Consider the following 23198-nt stretch of genomic DNA (forward strand, 5'->3'; position numbering starts at 1 on the left):
CATCAGGTCCTGGGCTTTTCTTAATAGAACACTTTATTAATGATTCAATTTCCTTAGTCATAATCAGTCTGTTAAGTTTTCTGTTTCTTCATGATAGAATTTTGGTAGGTTGTATGTCTCTAGGAATTTATTGATCTACTTCCAGGTTTGCTATTTTGTTGGCATATCGTTGTTCATAATAATCTCTAGTGATCTTTTTATTTCTGTGCCATCAGTTGTGATGTGTCCTTTTTCATCTCTGATTTGAGATGAAATAAATCATCTCTTTTTTCTTTGTGTAGCTTAATGTTCATCAATTTTGTTTATTAAATGAACAATTTTATTCATATTTTATATGGTTCTTTAGTCTCTATTTTATCTGTTTATGCTCTGATCTTTATTATATTTCCTCCAACAAATGTTGGGTCAAGTTTGTTCTTGTTTTTCTAGTTCTTGTGGTACAACAATAAAATTACTTATTTGAGATCTATTTTTTTTGATATGTGTGTTGGAAAAAGTGTCACTCTTAGAACTGCGGAAAAAATGTCACTCTTAGAACTGCTTTTGCTGTATCCCGTAGGATTTGGTATGTTGTTTTCAATTTCGTTTGTCTCAAGAAAATTTTTAGTTTTTGAAATATATTGACCCATTGGTTGTTCAGGAGCATGTTGTTTAATTTCCACATAGTTGTACAGTTTCTAGTTTTCCTTCTATTATTGATTTCTTGATATGTTTTAACTTAAAACAATTTAAGAATTGTTTTGTGGCCTAACATATTCCTGGAGAGTATTTTATTTGCTGTTGAGATACGGTGTATTCTGCATCTAGTTGGTAGAATAGTCTATAATTGTCTGTTAGGTTCCTTCTAAAGTGTGGTCTGATTGTTGACTTTTTGTCAGTATGATCTGTTTATTGTTGAAAGTGGGGTGTTGTAGTCCTCTGTTGTTGTATTGCAGTCTTTCTCTCGATTGAGGTCTATTAATATTTGCTTTCCAAATTTAGGTGATTCTGTGTTAATTGAGTTTATATATATAACTGTTCTTGCTGTATTGAACTCTTTATAATTGTATACTGGCCTACTTTGTCTCTTTTTACAGCTTTCAGCATCAGGTCTATTTTATATGATATAAATATAGCTACTCCTGTTGTCTTTTTGTTTTCATTTGCAGAGAACATTTTTTCCCCATCCTTTGACTTTCAGTCTATACATGTCCTTACAGGTGAAATTAGCCCTTTGAGGCAACATATAATTTGGTCTTGTTTTATTTTTATCTATTTAGCCACTCTGTATCTTTTAATTGGAGAATTTATCCATTTACATTCAAGGTAGTTATTGATATGTAAGGGCTTATTATTACTGTTTTCTTATTTTCTAGTTATCCTGTAGATCCTTTCTTCCTTTTTTCTCTTATAGTCTTATTTGTGGTTAAGCACTTTTCTCTAGTAGTATGTTTTAATTCCTTGCTTTTTATTTTTGGTGTATCTGTTATAGGTTTTTGCTTTGTGGTTACCGTGAGACTTAGAAAAAACATTCTATAGTTATAACAACTTATTTTAGAGACTTCCAAATTTAACTTTGTGAAGAAACAAAAAACTGTACACTTTAACTCCATTCTCTCCTCGCATTTTGTATTTTTGATATGATTTACATTTTTATATTACCTATCTTAACAAAGTATTGCAGTTATTTTTGATAGTTCCTTTTTTAATCCTAATACTAAAGATATAAGTGGTTTACATATCATGATGATAGTATTAGAATGACAATCATGTTAGTATCCTTTTTATGTTTGAAGAACTTTTTTTTAGCCTTTCTTACAGGACAACTCTAGTAGTGGTAAATTCCCTCAGCTTTTTGTTGGTGACAGTCTTCACCTCTCTTTTTCTGAAGGAATACTTTTTCCAATGCAGGTTTTTTTTTCCTTCAGTACTCATTGTGTATCGTTTCACTTCCTTCTGGCAGCAAGGTTTCTGCTAAGAAGTCTGCTGCCAGGTGTACTGAATCTGTCTTATATGTTATTTGCTTCTTTAGCTGCTTTTAGGATCTTTCTTTAATCTTTGAACTCTGAAGGTTTGATTATAATATGTCTTGGGGTAGTCTTACGTAGGTTGAATCTGATTGGTGACCTTTGACCTTCCTATGCTTGGGTATTAATTTTTTTCCAGGTTTGGAATGTTTTCTGTTATTTATTTGCATAAGCTTTTAGCCACTCTGTCTTCTTGAATTCCCTCTTTAACTCTAATAACTCCAATATTTGCTCTTTTGATACTGTCCTGCAGACCCCATAAGCTTTCTTCATGTCATTATTTTCTTGTTTATTCTCTGTGTGTTTTCAAATAGTGCATCTTCTGGCTCACTAATTCTTTCTTCCATTTGATCAACTGTGCTGTTGAAACCCTCAGTTGTATTTTTCATTTTATTCATTGCATTTTTCACTTCCAGGATTCGATTTTTTAAATTACTTCAGTCTTTTTGTGAAATTTCCCTGATAAATTTTTGAGCTGATTCTCTGCTCTTTCTCAAAGTTTACTGAGCTTCCTTAAAACAGCTCTTTTGAATTGATTCAGAGATCATGCATCTCTTATCATTTTAGGCTTCGACCTCTAGTATCTTATTTTGTACATTTGGTGAGATCATATTTCCCTGAATCATCTTGATGCTTGTGGATGTGTGACAGTTTCTGCACAGTAAAAGATTAAGCTTTTATTCCACTTTCCACAGCCTGGCTTTATTTGTGCCTGTCTTTCAAAGTGCCTTCCATAAATTCTAAGCCAACTGTTGTTTCCTGGGCCTGTGAACACAGCAGGCATCTCAGCACAAGAGGGCGCTCCAAGCCCAGGCTTGCTGCAACTCTCCCAAGGGCTCTGTGATTTACACAGTTCTCCCTTCCTGATGGACCCGAGGAAGAACTGAAGGAGGAGGGTACAGGGGTTATGTGGGAAAGCTGGTCAGGGACTCCAGTACAGAAGACTGTTTTAATGGCCCAGATAAGTGTGTCTCCTAGTGGATCCCTACCTGGAATGGATAGTTCCTTGACTTCAGTGGCAGGGGATGGAGCTGATATTGGACCTGCTCACTATCTGCTTTGGGAGGGTGGCTGGAGAGCTCATCTCACTGGCTCAGATAGATGCTTGAGTCTCAGCAGATACCTGTATAGACAGGATAGTTTCTGACTGCAATGGTAGTGGTGTTGTGTTTAAATCGAATTCTGCTCCAAATTAGTAGGCTGTTGAGTAGGGCTTGGAGATCTGTTTATTATATTGCAAGTACTCTTTGTAGTAGAAATTGACTTACATCCCAGAACTTAAGTTCTACTACTGACTCTTTCAAAATGATTCTTCTGCCTATATCTTTGTCTTACCAAACTTCAAATACTCTTCTTCCTTTTACTTTGTATTTCTTTACATATTTTAGGAGAACTAAATGTCCTCAAAGTGTGGAAGAGGTGAAAGCAAGTCAGGGAAGTTAGGGGAAACAGAAGAGGAAATCAAATAATGCAAACATTAGCAAAGAAATCTATCTTATTGCATTTGATTTCTTTTGTTTGCAAGTACATACTTTCCAGGAAAATGTGCTGGGGTAAAAGTCTGTCTTGCTTTTTAATGCTTATTTTCTGAGATGTTAATTCGGAGTTAATGGAGTTTCCAATTCTTATAAAAACGAATTTAAATCTGTGTGTTAACACAGCAGGGGCTCATTGCCATAACTAGCCCTTTAAGACTGGAAGGACAAGTAACAGATTTATATTCCTTCTTATTCTGCCCTTGAGGAGTTGTATAACGGTGGTGTGTAAGGGGTCCAGCCTCCTGTTAGCTGAGGTCATTTAATTAGATCTTGAAATGTATTCTCCCTCCCATTCTTTGTCTACATGCATACACACATGCATATGTTTATGTATATATTTACATGTATATATATTTGTATATATAAAGCACCTGTCAATAGACATGCATGTATATGTGTGTGTGTGTGCGTGTGTGTGTATATATATATATATATATATATATGCCTGTATATGTGTTTGTGTGTATATATAAATATATACATGATTTTTGAGGGCATTATTTTCAAATTAATTAAGTCTAACTTGAAAAACTATTTTTATAAGTAACAGAAATCAGGGAGTGGCGAGGACGGTATCCAGCTCTGCCCAAGAGGATATCATACGGTGGTTTAAAGAGGAGCAGCTACCACTTCGAGCAGGCTACCAGAAAACCTCAGACACCATAGCCCCCTGGTTCCATGGTAAGTGCAGAGATTTTTTCAATGGAGTTTCGTCTCAGGGTGGATGAAGCTATGCTAATCCACCAGGAAGAGAGACAGGATAAAAGCTTCCATTTATTGGTGCTGCCCAAAAAGAGTCTTTCAGATTATTTTCACAAAGCAGTTTTTCAAAGATTCCTCAGTAAGCTGCATTCTCATGACTGTTTAGAAAGCAGTCAGCATTCATGGGCACTGTATGCACTGTGGGCAGATTTGTCACCACAAATAAAACACATCAGGTAGGAGGGAAAAGCAGTATTCTTGGTCACTTACCATTAGGGTGCTTGATTGTGACTTCTATCAAATGGCCACATCCTCCTTCCACCGAGGGAGACTTGATTACGAGCGCGGGAATGTGCTGGGCAGGATGCTGGCTGAGCAACCTTGAGTAAATGATTGTTTTTTCTGTAGCAGACTAATTTATCTAAGCCTCATTTTCCCTGTCTATTAAATGAAGGAGTTGAGCTTTGTGATCTTGTCAGTGAAAACTTATGTGGTTTTGACCCCTTGTTTCCAGCATGTCATTGAGTGTGCAACATAGGTGGTTGGATTTAGAGCAGGTGTTAGTACACATTTTCTGTATTTGATTCAAGAAACTTGATTCAAGCCCCTCTTCCACCCAGTGGACACTTAACACACCCCTCCGTTTCTTGGATCTCAAGAAAAGTGAGTGGCTTCTTGCCTCAGTTGACTTCCATAAGGTCTGTGGTTGAATTGCATTAATTGGCTTATAGGGACAACAAAAGGTGCTTCCAAACAAAAGTACAGCCCCTCCCAGAGTATGTTTGTCCTAAGGGTGTCCTGGTTTGAATTATATGTAAGGCATTTTTCCTTGAAGTAGTACCATCTCACACATAAATATACCTCAAAAAGGGCCAGGCATGGTGGCTTATGCCTGTAATCCCAGCAACTTTGGGAGGCCAGATCACAACATCAGAGGATCGAGACCATCCTGGCCAGCATGATGAAACCCCGTCTCTAGTAGAATACAAGAAATTAGCCTGGTATAGGAGCACGCACCTGTAGTTTCAGGTACTTCAGAGGCTGAGGCAGGGGAATCGCTTGAACCCATAGTGGCATGTACCTGTAGTCCCAGGTACTTCAGAGATTGAGGTAGGGGAATCATGTGTGTGTGTGTGTGTGTGTTTGTGTGTGTACACACACACCCCACAAAAGGTAAACTCCCAAACCCATAGCATGGCAAACTCTTGTAAAAGGAATGGTTCTTTGTGATAGGCTTCTCCTGTGGGTCAGAATGTTACAGCAGAACTGTCTGGCTTATCTTGGAGTATGTGTTCTTTGGTGATTCAGACTTTGTTAAGTGTCCATCCCAGAGGATTCCCCTCTCCTCCCCAGGACAAGTCGCAAGCCTCCTTCCTTTCTGCTTTAAGACACTGGGAGAGAGATGATAGTGTCAAAGATGAACAGAAAGAACACCGACCAATTATGCATTAGCTGTGGCTGTCTCAGCTGTCTGATAATGCCTTACTTTCCTTTTGAGAATAAGCACCGAGGAAATCAGCCACTTTGTAGTTTCTGTGTCTTTGGACAAAAGATGCTGTCATCTCTGATTATAAGGATGGTAGGTTTTTTAGCAGCAGGGAGTAAGAAATGGAAAACGTTGATTGTTATTAAAAACCATGCTACTTTAACAGGAATTTCTGTTTGAAAGGCTGAAAGCTAGGAAAACAGACTAAAAATCCATTTGGAACTTTGGTTAAAAATATGACTCTTGAGTTTTACACCAAATAACTTATTGAGGTGCAATTATTATTGATTTATTTTCACTTATGCACATATTTTTGGACTCATAAGCAAAATAAAAACACTGTATTATAATGTAATAAGCAACACATAGTCACATAGTATACATTTTTATTTTCCGTTTCATGAAGATAGAGTTTCACATTTTCACGATAAAGAGAATATGCATCACATCTTATCTCTTTGAAATATAATTGTTTATCACCAGGAAACCTGTTCTGAAATGATAGGATGGTAACCCTTTATAGGTTTATCATCTTTTCTTTGTCACATCCACCATGAATTCCCCTTCATAAGATGCTATTTTTGTTGCTTAATTTTTCACCCTACGAAATTTTGTACTTTCATCTTTTTCTCTCAGTTAAGCTTGAGATAAGGATTGGAGTAGAGAGCGGAAGGCAAAGGAATTGAAGACTGTTGGATTTTGGCTTCTGTGCCTGGGAAGAAGGTGGCTGGGCTGTCAGTGGAAAGAAGGAACACAGGGGACGAGGAGGGTTAGGGGAGTGGAGAGGAGAGCACAGCATTCTATTTCACAGCATGGTTCATGTATGTTTCAAAACATACATGAGTATCGCATGTTTCAAAAGGGCCAAAGGAATAACTTTCCAATGTCCTCACCGGAAAAGAAATGCTAAGTATTTGATGTGGTGGATGTGTTCATGAGTTTGATTTAATTATTCCGCAAGTCTATTGCTCCAGACCTATCTCAAGCCACTGTCAGTGTCTTAGTCACCTCTTCAGGCCTCCCTTCTGTTCCTCAGACACACCACACTTGTCCCTACCTTAGGGCTCTTGCATTTGCTCTTCCTGTACACCTTCCTTTGGCTGACTTCTTAAGGAGCTGACTCACATGATTATAGAGGCTTGTTAAGTCCAAAATCTGATAGAATAGAAGGGAAGGCTGGAGGTGCAGGGAGGAATGGCCATTCCCATGCAGATGTCCCCTGCTGGCAGAATCCCTTCCTGCTTAGGGGAGGTCAGCCTTTGTTGTAGTAAGGCCTTCAACTGACTGGACGAAATTCACACACATTATGGAGGGTAATCTGCTTTACTCCAAGTCCGCCCATTTAAATCTCACCCAAGGCCATTTGCGTTGGCTCACACCTATAATCCCAGCAATTTGGGAGGCCAAGGAGGGCAGATTACTTGAGGTCAGGAGCTGGAGAGGTCAGCCTAACCAATGTGGTGAAACCCCATCTCTACTAAAAATACAAAAATTAGCTGGGTATGGTGATGCACACTTATAATTCCAGCTACTATGGAGGCTGAGGCAGGAGAATTGCCTGAGGCAGAGGGTACAGTGAGCCGAGATCATGCCATTGCACTCCGGCCTGGGTAACAAAGCGAGACTCCATCTCTAAATAAATAAAATAAATATCATCCAAATAAACCTTCCCAGAAGCATCTAGAATAATTTTTGACCATATATCTGGGATCATGGCCCAGTCAATTTGACCCATAAAATTAACCATGGAAGCAACTTTCTTGGTGAGATTGTGCTGGCTTGCTTGCAAGAGACAACATTCAGATGAGCAGTTAATTGTCTCCTTTATGAAGCTAGATTTAAGTTATCAGAGTGAAATCAGACAGAATCATCTTCGACATCCTCAAAACCACAGGCATGAAAGAAGTCATACAATTTTCAATTTTTTCCCCTTTCCTTCATAAAAAAAGGATTTCTTTTGAAATATTTTAAACACAAAGTACCAAGAAAAATTTAACAACAATGATATAACAAATGTTATATCTAGTCTCCAGATATAATAAATATTAACAGCCAAATTTACTTCATATCTGTTTTTCTTGAAAAATAAAACCTGCCAAGGTGGGCATGGTGACTCATGCCTGTAATCCCAGCACTTTTGAGAGGCTGAGGCAGGTGGATTACTTGAAGTCAGGAGTTTGAGAACAGCTGGCTAACATGGCAAAACCCCATCTCTACTGAAAATGCAAAAATTATCTGGGTGTGGAGAGAGGGGAATTGCGTGAACCCAGGAGGCAGAGCTGGCAGTGAGCTGAGATGGCACCACTGTACTCCAGCCTGGGCAGCCGAGTAAGACTCCATTTCAAAAATAAATAGATTTATTTATTTATCTATCTATCTATCTATCTATCTATCTATCTATCTATCTTACCATACAGAATTGAGGTTCCCCTTTCTTCTTTTTGATCCCATTTCCTTTCCTTGATTCCTTCTCCAAGGGTGAACTGCTCTTCTAAAGCTATGATTTCCATCCATACTTTATGCTGTAAACATATATATTGTAATAAAATATACAGTATTATGTTTAATGTTTAAATGGCAACATGTTACACATAATCCTTTCTCCCAATATTGTTACTGGGATTTGTCCTTCTTTATACATATAGCCAGGCTCACTCATTTTTACCTATCATGTAATGTTTCATTATACATATATAAAATACACGCATGTATCATTATTCATCTCTTCTCCTACATTGGCTATAATTTTTGTGCTATTACAGAAAATGATGTGGTATACACCCTTGAACATGTCTTAGTGTAAACATATATGATCATTTCTTCAGAATATATATCTAGGAGGTAGGATATGTACATCTTTAATTATACTGCATGTTGCTAAATGCCCATGAAAATGATTATACCAGTATATATTCCTTGAGAATTTGTTTCTCTATGTACTTGCCCGTTCTTGATATTGCCAGATTTTGATTTTTCCTTACTCTATGGGTACACAATGGAATCTTTTTTTTTCTTATTTTAATTTGTACTAATTTATAGTGAGATTGAGCTTCTCATATTTTACTGGCTGTATGAGTAAGTCTTCTGCAATTACTTGTACAGATCTTTTGACCATTTTTCTAGTGAATTGATTTTTTATATTGACCTATAGGATTTTATATATTCTGGATACTGATCCTTTGTCAATTATAGGGGTTACATGTATCTTCTCTTAGTCTGAAACTTGTGTTTTAAGTCTTTTGACACATTTTAGGGAGAGAAGTTTTTCATTTCAATGAGATCAAATTTAGCTATTTTTCCTTTATAGTTTTTGCTTGTTGTATCATGCAAAATCCACCCATAAATTATTTTTGCATATAACATCAGGCATAGAGACTTTATTGTATAAACATGCGCACTATATAAAATTTACCACCTTAACCTTTTTCTTTTCTGAAATAGAGTCTTGCTCTTGTCACCTAGGCTAGAGTACAATGGCACGATCTTGGCTCACAGCAACCTCCGCCTTTCAGGTTCAAGTGATTCTTGTGCCTCAGCCTTCCTGAGTAGCTTGGGATTATAGGTGCTTGCCACCATGCCTGGCTAATTTTTGTGTTTTTAGTAGAGATGGGGTTTCACCATGTTGGCCAGGCTGGTCTCGAACTCCTGACCTCAGGTGATCCACCTGCCTCGGCCTCCCAAAGTGCTGGGATAACCGTTTTTAAGTGTACCATTTAGTGTTAAACACAACTGTAATACTGTACAACTGGCCACATGTGCTGGCTCCCTCCTATAATCCCAGCACTTTGGGAGGCCAAGGCAGGTGGATCCCTTGAGCCTAGGAGTTAGAGACCAACAGCTCAAACATGGCAACTCTACGAAAAACATGGCAACACACCATCTCTACAAAAAAAAAGAAAGAAAAAAAGCCAGGCATGGTGGTGCATGCCTGTAGTCACAGCTTCCTGGGAGGCTAAAGCAGGAGAATTGCTTGAGTCTAGGAGGCAGAGGTTGGTTGCAGTGAGCCAAGATCATGCTATGCACTCCAGCTTGTAAGACAGTGCCGGACCCTGCATTAAAAAAAAAAAAAAGTTGTATAACTATTATCACCATTCATCCGCAGAAGTCTTTTCACCCTGTACAACTGAAACTACCCATTTAATGATAATGCTCCATTCTCCACCAACCCCCAGGGCCCTGGCAACTGCCATGGTGCTTTCTTTTTTTTGACTGTTCTAAAACCCACATATAGGTGGAATTGTACAGTATTCGTCTTTCTGAGTGGCTTATTTCATTTAGTGTTATATCCTCAAGCTTTATTCGTATTGTCCCGTATGTCAGAATTTCCTTCCTTTTCAAGGCAGAATTCTATGGATGGACCATTCTATGGATGGACCACATTTTGCTTATCCATTATCTGTTGATGGACTCTTGAGTTGCTTCCATGTACAAATACCTCTTCCAGACTCTGCTTTCAGTTCTTTTGGGTATTAACCCAGACTTGGAATTTCAAGGTCATAGCATAATTCTGTGGTTTAACTTTGTAGAAACTGGCCATGCTGTTTTCCATAGGGGCTATACTCTTTTACCTTCCCACCAATAGTGCACAAGAATTTCAGTTTCTCCACATCCTTGCCAACACTTGTTATTTTTCTTTTTCCTTGTCTTTTAAGAGACGAGATCTTTCTTTGTTGCCCAGGCTGGAGTGCAGTGGCACAATTATAGCTCACTGCAGTCTCGAACTCCTAGGCTCAAGTCCACCTGAGGCTCCTGAGTGGCTGGAACCACAAGCATGCAGTACCATGTCTGGTTAATTTTTTTTTTTTTTTTTTTTTTTTTTGTAAAGACAGGATCTCACTATGTTGCCCAGGCTGAGCTCAAATTTCTGGTCTCAAGATTCCATTATGAATTTTTGAATGGGTTTTCTATTTCTACAAAAAATGTCATTGGGATTTTGGTAGGGATTACATTGAATCTATATATCATTTTGAACAGTATTGATACCTTAACAATATTAAGTCTTCTAATCCATGAACATGGGATGTGTTTTTATTTACTTATGTTATCTTTATCTCAGCAATGTTTTGTAGTTTTGGGTTTTTTTTTTTTAGATGGAGTATTCCTCTATTGCCCAGGCTGGAATGCTAGAGTGCAGTGGTATGATGTCTGCTCACTGCAACTTCTGCCTCCCTAGTTCGAGTGTTTCTCCTGTTTCAGCCTCCTCAGTAGCTGGGATTACAGACACCTACCACCAAGCCTGGTTAATCTTTGTATTTTGTATTTTTAGTAGAGCCAAGGTTTCACCATGCTGGTCTCGAACTCGTGATCTCAAGTGATCAGCCTCCCAAAGTTTTGGGATTACAGGCATGAGCCACTGCGCACCATCATTAATGTTTTGTAGTTTTTATTGTATAAGTCTTTCACTTCCTTGGTTAATTTCTAAGTATTATTTTTCATGATAGTGTAAATGGAATTTTATTTGTAATTTCCTTCTCAGAGTGTTCATTGTTAATGTACATATATGCAACTGATTTTTGTGTGTTGATTTTGTATACTGCCACTTTGTTTCATTCATTTATTAGTTTTAACAGTCTTTTGTGGAATCTTTCTGATTTTCAACATAGAAGGTTATCTGACAACAGAGACAGTTTTATTTCTTCTTTTCTAATTTGGATGCTTATTATTTATTTAAACTGCTATAGCTAGAACTTCCAGGACTAGTTGAATAGAAATGGCCAAAGTGGGCATCTCTGCCTTATTCCTGATCTTAGAAGAAAAGTCTTTCAACATTAGCTGTGATTTTGCTGTGGGTTTTTCATACATGGCCTTTACTATGTAGAGATAGTTTCCTTCTCTTCCTACTTTATTGAGTGTTTTTATCATGATAGGGTGTTGCATTTTGTCAGATGCTTTTTCTGCATTAATTGCAATGAGCATGCATTTTTTTGTTTATTCTGTTAATATGGTGCATTACATTGATTGATTTTCATATTTTGCACCATATTGCATTCCAGGAATAAATCCTGCTCGGCCATGGATTATATTATATATATATTATAATCCTGTTGATATGGTGCTCAATTAATTTTGATAGTAAGCATGTTACTGTTATACTAGCTTTTATAATTGCCTGAGTATTTACCTTTATTGAGTTACCTGTTTCTTCATTTGGCTTTGAGTTACTATCTGGCATCCTTGCATTTCACTATGTAGCATCCTTGGGCATTTCTTGCATGGCAGATTTAGTAATGACCAACTTCCTTAGCTTTTGTTTACCCAGGAATGTATTAATTTGTCTCTCACTTTTAAAGAACAATTTTAATTTTTTCTTTTAGCATTTTGAATATGCAGAGAGTCCCCAACTTACAACAGTGTGACTTACTATTTTTCTACCTTATCATGGTGTTAATGTGATATACATTCAGTAAAAATCACATTTCAAGTACCCATTCAGCCATTCTGTTTTTCACTTTCATTTTGTTACCCAGGTTGGAGTGCAATGGTGCGATCTCGGCTCACCGCAACCTCTGCCTCCCGGGTTCAGGTAATTCTCCTGTCTCAGCATCCTAAGTAGTTGGGATTACAGGCACGTGCCACCATGCCCAGCTAATTTTTTGTATTTTTAATAGAGATGGGGTTTCACCTTGTTGACCAGGATGGTCTCGATCTCTTGACCGTGTGATCCACCCGCCTCGGCCTCCGAAAGTGCTGGGATTACAGGCGTGAGCCACCAAGCCTAGCCTTCAGTGCATTTTTGACTTTAAATATTCTCAACTTATGCTGGCTTTATCAGGATGTAACCCCATTCATAAGATGAGGAGAATCTTTATTGGTCCACTGCCTTCTGTCTTCCAACGTTACTGATGAGAAGTCTTGGGAAAATTTTATTGACTATCCTTTATATGTGATAAGTTGCTTCTCTCTTTCTGCTATGAAAATTCTTGCTCTTTTTCTTTCTGAGACAGGATCACTCTATCATCCTGGCTGCAGTACAGTGGTGTGATCTGCGCTCACCACAGCCTTCACCTCCCAGATTCAGGCAATCCTCCCGCCTCAGCTGGCAAGCTGGGACTATAGGCATGTGCCACCGCACCTGGCCAATCTTTTGTCTTTCAACCGTTTGACTGTACTGCATCTCAGTGGGGGTCTCTTTAAGTTCAACTTACTTGGATTTTATTGAATTTCTTGGATGTTTATGTTAATGTCTTTCATCAAGTTTGGAAAGTTTTCTTCTACTTCAGAGATTTCCACAAAATGTATATTGGGTGATTTGGTGCTATGCCATAGTTCCCTTAGGCTATGTTTACTTTTTTTCATTTTTTTCATTTTCCTCAAACTCGATAATGTCTATTGTTCTGGCTTCAAATTCAGTGATTTATTCTTTTGTCTTCATAAACCTTCCTTTGAATTCCTCTAGTGAATTTTTCATTTCAGTTATACTTTCAGCTCTAGGATTTTAATTTCTTGTAGGTTTTCTCTTTTGTGCATACATAAAGTCTTTGAGTAAATCTATCATCAGGTCTTCTTTAGGGACAGTTTCTGATTATTTGTCTTCCTTTGAATGTGCCATATTTCCTTTTTCTTTTCAAGCATTGTGATTTTTTGCCAAAAACTGGATATTTGAATGTAATAATATGGTAACTCTGGGAATCTGATTCTTCCTCTTCCCCAACGTTTACTATTTTTTTGCTTTTATTGTTAGAAGCATCAGCCGGCGGTATAAACTTATGGTCTTCACAGCTCTGTTTTGAGCCTGTGCCTTTCCATTGCTATGCATAGTCATAATTTTCTCCATAGATGCAGTTATTTTTGAATGTCATAATCTGTAATGTCTGGCTCCTAAAAGGTGAAAAAGAAAAAAGGGAGTGGGATTTTAAAATGTAATGACTAGGTCACCTAGGTTTGAGTTGGGGTTTCTTTGTAAAATGAGGGTACTAATATATCTATGTCATAGGGTTGTTTTTATAAAGTAAATCAGCTAATAAATGTGAAGTGCTTGCAAGAGTACCTAATATGTGGTCTTTGTTACTTTGATTTATCAGAATTGTGCAGTTAAAGATCACTCTTCCTGTTCCCCTACCTTTCTTTTTATCATAATAATAGTCCTGTCACAAAATACTATTTTGAGTAACAGTGTAAAAAAGCAGCATTTCAATAAAATAGATTGCAATTACTTCAACAACTTCCCTATGCTATTTCCACAGGTATTTATTTAGAGCCTGCCTTTAAAAGCTAGTAGGTCACCTGAGAAGGCAACGGTAATTTGGAAGGGCAGAGGGTCAACACCCTAACCAAAAAAGAATGAAGTTTTTTTGGGGCGTTTTGCAGGACAATGCAGGTTAAGGTTGAGCTTGGGTTTGGGAGGGATGGTGCAAAGAGATGGGGGTGAATCCTAGCGTTGCTAAAGTAATAGCTCCCATTTTCTAGATTTATGATCTTCTAAATACTGTAATTGCTTAAGTCTGCTTGATTTTGTTTCCAGAAGAATGATTATTTTAAAATCTTTGTCACCCTTGATCTTTTCTTATCCCTATGTCCTTGAATTCCCATTTTTTCAGTTCAGGACTATCTTGACCTTCAAATGCAATCCTTGTTTTATTCATTTTATTCTTGCATCTGATTGCCATATTCCAACATTCTGTAAGACCTACCTTGTAGTCTGTAATATTTGTAAAGTAAGTAATAATTGTTGAAAAGTCCTTCTGGCTAAATTTAACATCCTGCTGCCTGAAGAGTCATCCTAGTTATTCTGGCTTCAGATTGTGAGTTTCCAAAGTGTTTAGATACATAATTCATTTTAGCTGCTAACATGCTTTTAAACTTCCCTAAGAAAGGGATAAAGAATAAATAAAACTGAGATCCTGAAATTCTGTCCAGAAACTCGTAGGTTCGTTTCTTCATTCTATCAACGTTTTCCTACTTCTACTAAAAATACAGCAATATATTGGAGCTTAGAAATTGGCAGGGACTGGGAGTGGGAAGATGGGTAAAAAGATAGAAATCTCTGTATACGATTTAGGAATTTTCTAATTGTAAACAATTTTTAAACAAAAATTCACACATTTGTTTTACCAGTATATGATCATTTTTCTTCTGAATTTTAATGAACATTCTTATTCAAATGCAGATGTAATTAGACTGTAATGAAATCTTTCCATCTTGATTTGTTTCTTATGGCTGTCTTCTGCCGTTATGGCATATACCTGAACCTGCCCTCCCAGTGCCTTGGTTCCAGTATTTTATATTTTAAGTTACTTAGCAAACACATCCCTTTTACTTTTGTGGGATAGCAATACAGTTCCCACTTTAGCAACTTTTTTGTTTTTTGAGACAGAGTCTTGCTCCACCATCCAGGATGGAATGCAGTGGCGCCATCTCACTCACTGTAGCCTCCACCTCCCAGGTTCAAATGATTCTCCAGCCTCAGCCCATGGAATAGTTGGAATTACAGGCATACTTGAACAGAGATGGGGTTTCAGCATGTTGACCAGGCTGGTCTCAAACTCCTGGCCTCACGTGATCCTCCCACAATGGTATCCCAACATGGTGGGATTACAGGCGTGAGCCACCATGTCTGGCTACACTTCAGCTATTTTGATTTCTTCTGTTTTTTGATACATCACCACTGACTCCTTAGGGGGTCAATCTGAACCTCTTGGAGGTAGTTGTTCTCTGGAATTGTTGTTCCCTAGAGATGGTTGTTAAGGTGGAATCCTGTGTCTTACTCCTCCCAGCTTCACTTCTTCTACTCAAGACAGTTTGTCATGCACAGCTCCTTCAATATAGGGACCAGATACCACCCCAGACTGAGCATAGGTCACTGAATAGGTTGCATTAATAAGGGCTCATGGAGGCTTCTCAAAATTTCTTTTAGCCTAAGATCTTAGTGGACCTATGAGTTGCCACCCTTAAGTGATCATCAAACAGTCCTTTGACTGCTTTGCTGAAGAATGGAGGTTTTTTAATTGTGGAGCCATTGAAATTCTGCCTACCTGTCACAAAGGAATTTCTAAGCTTCTGTCTTCATGGAGCATAAAGTAGTTATTTATGTGGTTTCTCAAAGGCTTTTCGTTCTTAAAACCTCAGATGACATATATATCTTGCCTCATTTACATGTATGATTCACACATTTTATGGAGTGGATAGACTGTGGCCAGTAATAATAATATATCACTGCTTATGTGTGGAAGAGAAGGACAGCTGGAAGTCCATTCGCTAGCAGGGTTCCTTCCAGCATGAAAGCTTCACCTACATTAATGTCATTAAAGCAAAATACCTTTTGTCCAAATTATTCTCCATGGCCCCCGTGTAAAATTGCTTAGTATTTGTTCAGATTATAAAACAACTGGAGAAGATGAAACATAAAGAGGCTAAAACTACACACATGAATTTGGATTTGCTAGTTTTATGCAGAGCATTCTATGTAGTGCTGGCTTTTTCCTGGAAGACCCTGACTTTTCTCATAAATTACTCAGTGCAGCAGACGTCCTGCAAAAATGTCACTGTTTTGCCAATAATGCAGAGACTAGTCCATTAGCCACAAGCTCTTACTTGGATCTTTGCCGATGATATACTTGAGTCCTCATCCTGACACTATCACAGATGGTAGTGGCTGTGGCCGGAAGCCCTGAGCTTCCCACTACACATGCCCAGGACTGGACCTTTGTAGCTGCCTGTTGTGCTCTTGGAGTCCTAAGGTTACTTAGAGGGGTCTCAGAAGCAAGGGGCAGCTGCAGTGTGTGTGAGACCCCAAGGAGACATACTCGGTTTTGGGGGGGTTTCACTTGGAATTTTGTATAGAAAAGGGATTCTACTGTTTAATTTGGTATTTTAAAAGCCATGCATTTGTCATCAAACTTTGTCGTCACATGCTTTTATTTTTTTATAGACAGGGTCTTGCTCTGTCACCCAGGTTGGAGTGCAGTGGCATGATCACAACTCACTGCAACCTTGACTATCGGGGCTAGGGTGATTCTCCCACCTCAGGCTCCTGAGCAGCTGAGAATAGAGGTGTACGCCACCACAGCCAGCTAATACTCTTTGTTGTTTTCTTTGTAGAGATAGGGTCTTGCCATGTTTCCCAGGCTAGCCTCAAACTCCTGGTCTCAAGTAATCTTCCTGCCTCAGCCTCCCAAAGTACTGGGATTATAGGTGTGAGCCAGGGCACCTGGCCATGGCCATCACATGCTTTCTTTGTAAATTTTTATACTATCACATGCTTTCTTGAGTGTCTTCTGACACAGCCAGATGGTGATGCATGACTTCTATATGCCAAGGGAAGGAAGGAAGTAAAGTAGAGGTTAAGAGCATGTCCCTGGGGCCACAGTGCCTGGCTTCAAACCTGAGTGCCCCCACTAATTAGCTGTGTGGCCTTAAGCAGTCACATGATTGTGTCCTTCTGTCTGTGATCTGTACAATTCTTCCTCAATATGTGCATGGAATTTATTGTTAACATTTGTCAAACATGAAGAACTGCGGGTAGCATATCATAAGCCCTAGTTAATAAGTGTTAGCCATTTAAGATAATGAAGTGAGGGTGAATGACACTAATAGTTGTTATCCTTGACTTATTAAGGAGCCTATCCATCCTCAGCAGCATGAATGCTAAGCTTAGAGGTTGGAAGAGTCAAGGATGCACCATCCCCACATCAAGGTATGTAACACATACATAAACACTGAAAAATTCATCTTAAGTTGCCAAGGTGAGAAATCAACACCCCTTTGTGGCATAAAGACTCATATGTTATTTTCAGCTAATTCCAGGAAAATTCCATGAGCCTAGTGGGTTAAAAAACAAAACCCTAGAATAGAAGACAAGAAACCTGTAACTGTTATTTGCTAATTCTGCAAGGTTGGGCACTTGCCTTTTCTGCCTTCATTTTCTCATCTATAAAATAGAGATGATATCAGCTTTCCTTTTTTTTTAAAGAGGAAGTAACCCTAAAATAAATGGCAGTGGAAGCACATTGAACAGTGTGGTACGCCAATGCAAGGCAGGTGTTCTGTCTGAGAGAATGGGTGAGAGCATGGGCTCAGAGGTCAGACAGCTTGCGTCCAATCCCAGTGCTTCTCCTGACATGCCGGAATGAACTTAAGCAGGGTATGCAAGTGTACTCATCCATTATTTGAGGATAATAACAATTTGTCTATGTAGGGTTGCTGTGAGGATAAAAGGAGGTAATACACACTTTATCTGGCCTTCATCTGTTTTTCAAACAGATATTGTCCAGACTTGGAAAGTTATACAGATGTATCCAAATGAAATTAGATCAGAGAAAGACAAAATGCATCTCTTGTCCCTGTGACCACAATTCTTAGACTAGAGGCAGTGGCCGCGCATACGTGTCCAAGAGAAGGAAGTTTCTGACTTGATTATAAGACACAAGCATTCATTAAATTGTTTTCCGGGCATCTTCTAAGTGGGAGGTGCTGAGTGTGTAAAAATAAATCGGAGGGAGTAGTTGTCCTCTAGGAGCTCACAAGGAAGTGGGGCAGGGCAGGACGGTCATGGGAGAAGGTTTTGGGGATTCTTGGATAGAGGTGAAAACTAGCTGAGCACAGAGATGGAGGTGAGTACAGGAGAGACCATGCATTGACCTGGTGAGCGCCGAGATGGAGGTGGGAGCAGGTGCTCAGCAGGTCTAGGAGAAACTGAGACTGACTGCCCAGGCTAGGATCAGGACCCGTCATGCTCTTGAGTTGAATCTTGTGGAGTGAGGAGGAGTTTTTCAAGAGGAAGCCACAGAGAAAGATACCACTGAACCACCCTGTGGACCGTTGTTGCCACTTGGTTTTCCAATTGGCACGTGCTGGGGTTTGAGTTACTTCCAGGCTCTTGGGTCTGTTTGCCCTCTCCCATGCGAAAAGCAGTTCTCCTGGGCCTTTCCTGGGCAAAATGTTTAGAGAGGTTTAAAGCTATACTGTCCAGCTGTGGTAGCCCCTAAACACATGTGGCTTTTCACATCAACATGAATCATAAGAGTTGCATCCCTCAGCTGCACTAGCCCATTTCAGTGCTCAGTAGCACATGTGGCAATATTTTCATTATCACAGAAAGTTCTAGAGAGAGGAGTGGGACCTGCTTCCAGCTGTGACAGATCCCTATGCTGGTGCTGGTGTGCAGGCTCTCAGGAATTTCAGTTCCTGCTCTGCCTTGGGCTCTTCAGGGCCAGATGCTGCCCATCAGACCGCACACAGTAACATCTGCTTTCTTCTGGGCTACTAGAGTTCTGCCAGTCCCTTCCTGGATTCAGCTCTATAATCTACAGACTGCTGTCCGGGTGAAAATCTGGTTCACTGAACTGATGGACTGCAATATTCTAGCCTGGGCAACACGGTGAAACTCAATCTCTACAAAAACTTGGCCAGGCGTGGTGGCATGGATCTGTGGTCCCGGCTATCCAGGAGGTCAAGGCTACAGTGAGCCATGATCATGCCACTGCACTCCAGCCTGGGCCATGGAGTAAGAAAAAAAATTATTGACCCCTTTTCACTTGCACAGAAATCCTTCTATGACCTCAGATTTGATTCTTTTAAGATGAGTGTAGAGAGCAGGTGAGAGGGAAGCAGCACCAGTGTGTCATGGCCTTTAGGGGCTGGAGTGAAGACCCCTGCTTCAGAATTCTTAGAGTTGTACAAGGGGCAACTCAGAGGATAAGCACTATTAAAACACGGACTGAGGCCAGGCACAGTGGCTCAGCCCTATTATCTCAGCACTTTGGGAGGCTGAGGTGGGCAGATCACTTGAGGCCAGGAGTTTGAGACCAGCCTGTCCAACATGGTAAAACCCTCTCTCTACTAAAAATTCAAAAATTAGCTAGGCATGGTGGTGGGCACCGGTAATCCCAGCTTCTCAGGAGACTAAGGCATGAGAATTGCTTGAACCCAGGCGTCGGAGGTTGCAGTGAGCCCAGATTGTGCCACTGTACTGCAGCTTGAGTGACAGAACAAGACTGTTTAAAAAAAAAGAGAGAGAAAATGTTGATTGAGTCTGCAGTGATCAATATCTAACAAACACTGGATTTTGATTTTGTGCTCAAGAATTCCCTATCCCGACAGATACAGGTCATTGCTTGGCAGTGATTACAGCCAGGACACCCCAAATGCACATGCTTCCCTTGATGGATTCATGACAAATTGTACAGTGACCTATGTATTTAGCTCTACCAAGCCAGTTTGCTGTTCAGGAATAGTAATCCTCTTAGAAAGTGAAAAAAGCAAAGACCGAAAATATCTCTTGCATCAATCAAAGCCTTATCTCCAGGGCACGTCCCTTTTGAACCTGCCCTCTGTCCCATGGTGTACAAGGAGTCTCCATGATGATCTGTGCTTTGCCACAAACACGTCTGATTGTGTCCTGGTGTCCCAGGAGATTACATGGTGCCAAGATCTGTGTATAAGGCTAAGAGGCTTTTGGAAAGTTTGAGTTATAGGAACTCTACGACCTGATCTTAAAACGAATTTGACCTTAGTTATCCCAGGTTTGGTTATAGTTTTCTAGAATAGCTTTTATTTTAGGAATCCAGATTTATCTGGATAACTTCCAGATATCATAAATTATAACATCTGCCCCAACTGTTGAAACAGCCTGGAATTTCACAGTGAGCCAGCAGTCTGGGAGGAGGGAGAAATCTTTTTCCAGAATGCCCCCGCTTCTCCAAACTTGTTACCTTATTTCTCAAGGGGACTTTTCAGGGTCATTGAAAAACATACCTGGGTTTCAGAGTCAGTCTTATACAGTGTCATTAGAGATTTCTCCTGCGCAATCCCTCCATGGGCTGGTACCCGGCACCTTGTTTCAATGTATGGTTGTCATTTGTAATTTATCAGTGGGACCAGGGATGCTTAGGAAGGGAAAATAGACAAACAGAAGCAGCCAGCCTGTATCTATTGGAACTTCGATAGCCATGATTTGAGTACGTAGTATGGATAGCAGAGCATCTGAACCAAGAGGCTCAGTCAGTGTCCTTGGTGCCTGCAGGGTCTGGTGGTTTGTCTCAGTGGGGAAGGGGTGGAAAAGCAACTGGACATGATGTGTGTGACGCACATACATTAGTCATCTGCTGGGAATGAGAGCCGCAGCCCCTAGGAGCAAGGCCATGGTCTATTTCAGGGACACTGACTATCTGCAAGTGGGGGAGGCTGTCAGGCCTTTTCACCCACTCCCAGCTCTTACCTGCAGGTCTCACAGTGGGTCGACCTTCATACACCAGGACTCTGCAGTAGGGCACCTGGGGGGTCTGTGTCCTCCTAAATCGGAAACAGGAAAAGAGGCAATAGAAGAGCTGGTTGATCTTGGCTAAGAGAAAACCAATAATTTTAATTTTTTATTATTTTTTTAAATTGTTCTTTAGGTTCTGGGGCATGTGCAGATCATGCAGGGTTGTTGCCTAGGTACTTACATGACAAGGTGGTGGCCCCGTCACCTAGATCTGGCATTTCTCCCCATGTCATCCCTCCCCACTGTCCCTGCCCCAACAGACCCCAGTGTGTGATGCTCTCTTCCTTGTGTCCATGTTTCTCATTGTTCAACACCTGTCTATGAGTGAGAACATGTGGTGTTTGATTATAAAATTCTCCTGTCATTAAAGGTCCACTTACAAAAAAGAACAGAAATGGTTTTATTTTATATTTTACTCTGGAGCCAGTTCACTTCTCAATTAACTGTACTAACAAGGACAAAGGGCTGTGGTAGCCCCTTACTTTTCCATGAGGTGGTTCTGCGACTGTTTTGTTTTCCTTATAATAAGGTACTGAGTAGCAGCAGGGAGCCAACTGTGGAACAAGAGAAGGCAAGAGCTTTGTCTGCCGAAATGAAAAAGGGCACACGTAGAACGCTGTTCCTCCCTCACACATCACAGCTCACTGAATAATTCATTGGCTTCTCCATCTTTCCAAGATGTGTTTCTGCTCTTTCTATGAGTTTTACAGCATTATCTATTCATAGATGAATTATGATGGGAATAAAAAATTTAGAACATGAGTCAGACCTCATGAGTTTGGACTAATTGGGGAAAATGCTGGTCTGGAGTAAGAGTGAATTCATGAGGCATCTAAGCTGTATCTCTATATAACTTAATATATATGTGTGTGTGTGTGTGTGTGTATATATATATATATATATATATATATATATATATATATATATATATATGAAGACACACACACACACACACACACATAGTTTTATTCCTTTAAATGCTAGTGTAGTATCATGTAGCAGTAGCTTCAGTATAAGGTACTTTATAGAACTGAATCTGACTCGGCTCTGTCACTAAATTGCTGAACCTCCCACACCAGGGAGTCTCAACTTCAGCACTACTGATATTTGGGGCTGGATAATTCTTTGTAGGATGGGGCTGTTCTCTGTATCACAGGCTGTTTAGCAGTATCCCTGGCCTCTATCCATTAAATGCTAGTAGCATCCCCCCCCACCCCATGACAACCAAAGATGCCTTCCAGACACTGTCCTGGTTGACAACCACTGTCCTAGACCAAGTTAAGTCACTCCCAGGGCCACTGAGTCCTTGTTGGTAAACTAAGGTGGCCTAGGGAGAGTCTCTCTTTAAATCCCCTCCCAGATCTAACACTCCAAGCATGACCATCAAGTTGTCCTGCTAGACCCTCATAAACCCTCTAACACCTGTGTGGCTATAAATGGGTATATGAGAGGAAAATATTCTTAAGGTTGACATTTAAGCTCTCACATATACAGTTTGCCTCTATAACCTATTCTTGTCTCATTAGCAAATACCAGAAGAACACTGAACCATATTCCTAAGAAGCCCAAAACAGATTTAAAATTGCTCTTGTTGTGTCTTATTTAGGTGTCAATGACTCTTTATCCATGCAGCTGGATTTAACAGAGGAGAGTTTGGGTAATGATTTGGCTGAAATACCTGCCTTTTTTTTTTTTTGCTTTGCCACAGGAATTCTCACACTCAAGAAAGCAAATGAACTACTTCTGAGCACAGGTGTGCCCGGCAGTTTCCTCATCCGAGTCAGTGAAAGGATCAAAGGCTACGCCCTGTCCTATCTGTCGGAGGACGGCTGTAAACATTTTCTCATAGATGCCTCTGCAGACTCCTACAGCTTCCTGGGTGTGGACCAGCTGCAGCATGCCACCCTGGCAGATTTGGTGGAATATCACAAGGTAAAGCAATGCCTAACCTCAATTTGCCTTGAGTTACTGTCTTGCAGCTGCTGTAACAATGAAAAACAATTACGAGGAAAAGGACCAGGACAAGTGCTGGGGGATTGTTTTAATTCTTCCTGATAATCAGGATTTTTAATTGCCATTCCTTTATAATAGAACCTAGTTCCTCTTTAAATACTCAGGGAACACCACTGGGGCAGAGAATACAGGAGATGCTTTAAAAAAAAGAAAAATGGTACCCATATGGATCACATATGACAGCAGTCTCAACCTTTTTGACACCAGGGACCAGTTTCCTGGAAGACGATATCTCCATGGACTAGGGGTTGAGG

The 23198-nt window shown here is 39.9% G+C and overlaps 1 protein-coding gene across 6 annotated transcripts in view; it reads left to right on the top strand.

Annotated features, from left to right (window-relative positions):
• The window catches only part of SH2D4A (SH2 domain containing 4A), an 86949-nt gene that overhangs the window by 61583 nt on the left and 2168 nt on the right, over nucleotides 1–23198 (top strand). For 4 of the 6 annotated variants that reach the window (XM_039461121.2, XM_074384027.1, XM_039461122.2 and 1 more), the window contains 2 exons: nucleotides 4095–4225; nucleotides 22640–22863. In XM_039461121.2, the coding sequence (XP_039317055.2) occupies nucleotides 4095–4225; nucleotides 22640–22863 (355 nt within the window). Of the gene's footprint in view, nucleotides 1–4088; nucleotides 4226–22639; nucleotides 22864–23198 lie in introns of all 6 variants that reach the window. The other 2 variants (XM_074384025.1, XM_074384026.1) reach the window with 1 other exon arrangement.

Source organism: Saimiri boliviensis, chromosome 13 (assembly GCF_048565385.1).
Source record: "Saimiri boliviensis isolate mSaiBol1 chromosome 13, mSaiBol1.pri, whole genome shotgun sequence".
Taxonomy (NCBI): Eukaryota; Metazoa; Chordata; class Mammalia; order Primates; family Cebidae; genus Saimiri; species Saimiri boliviensis.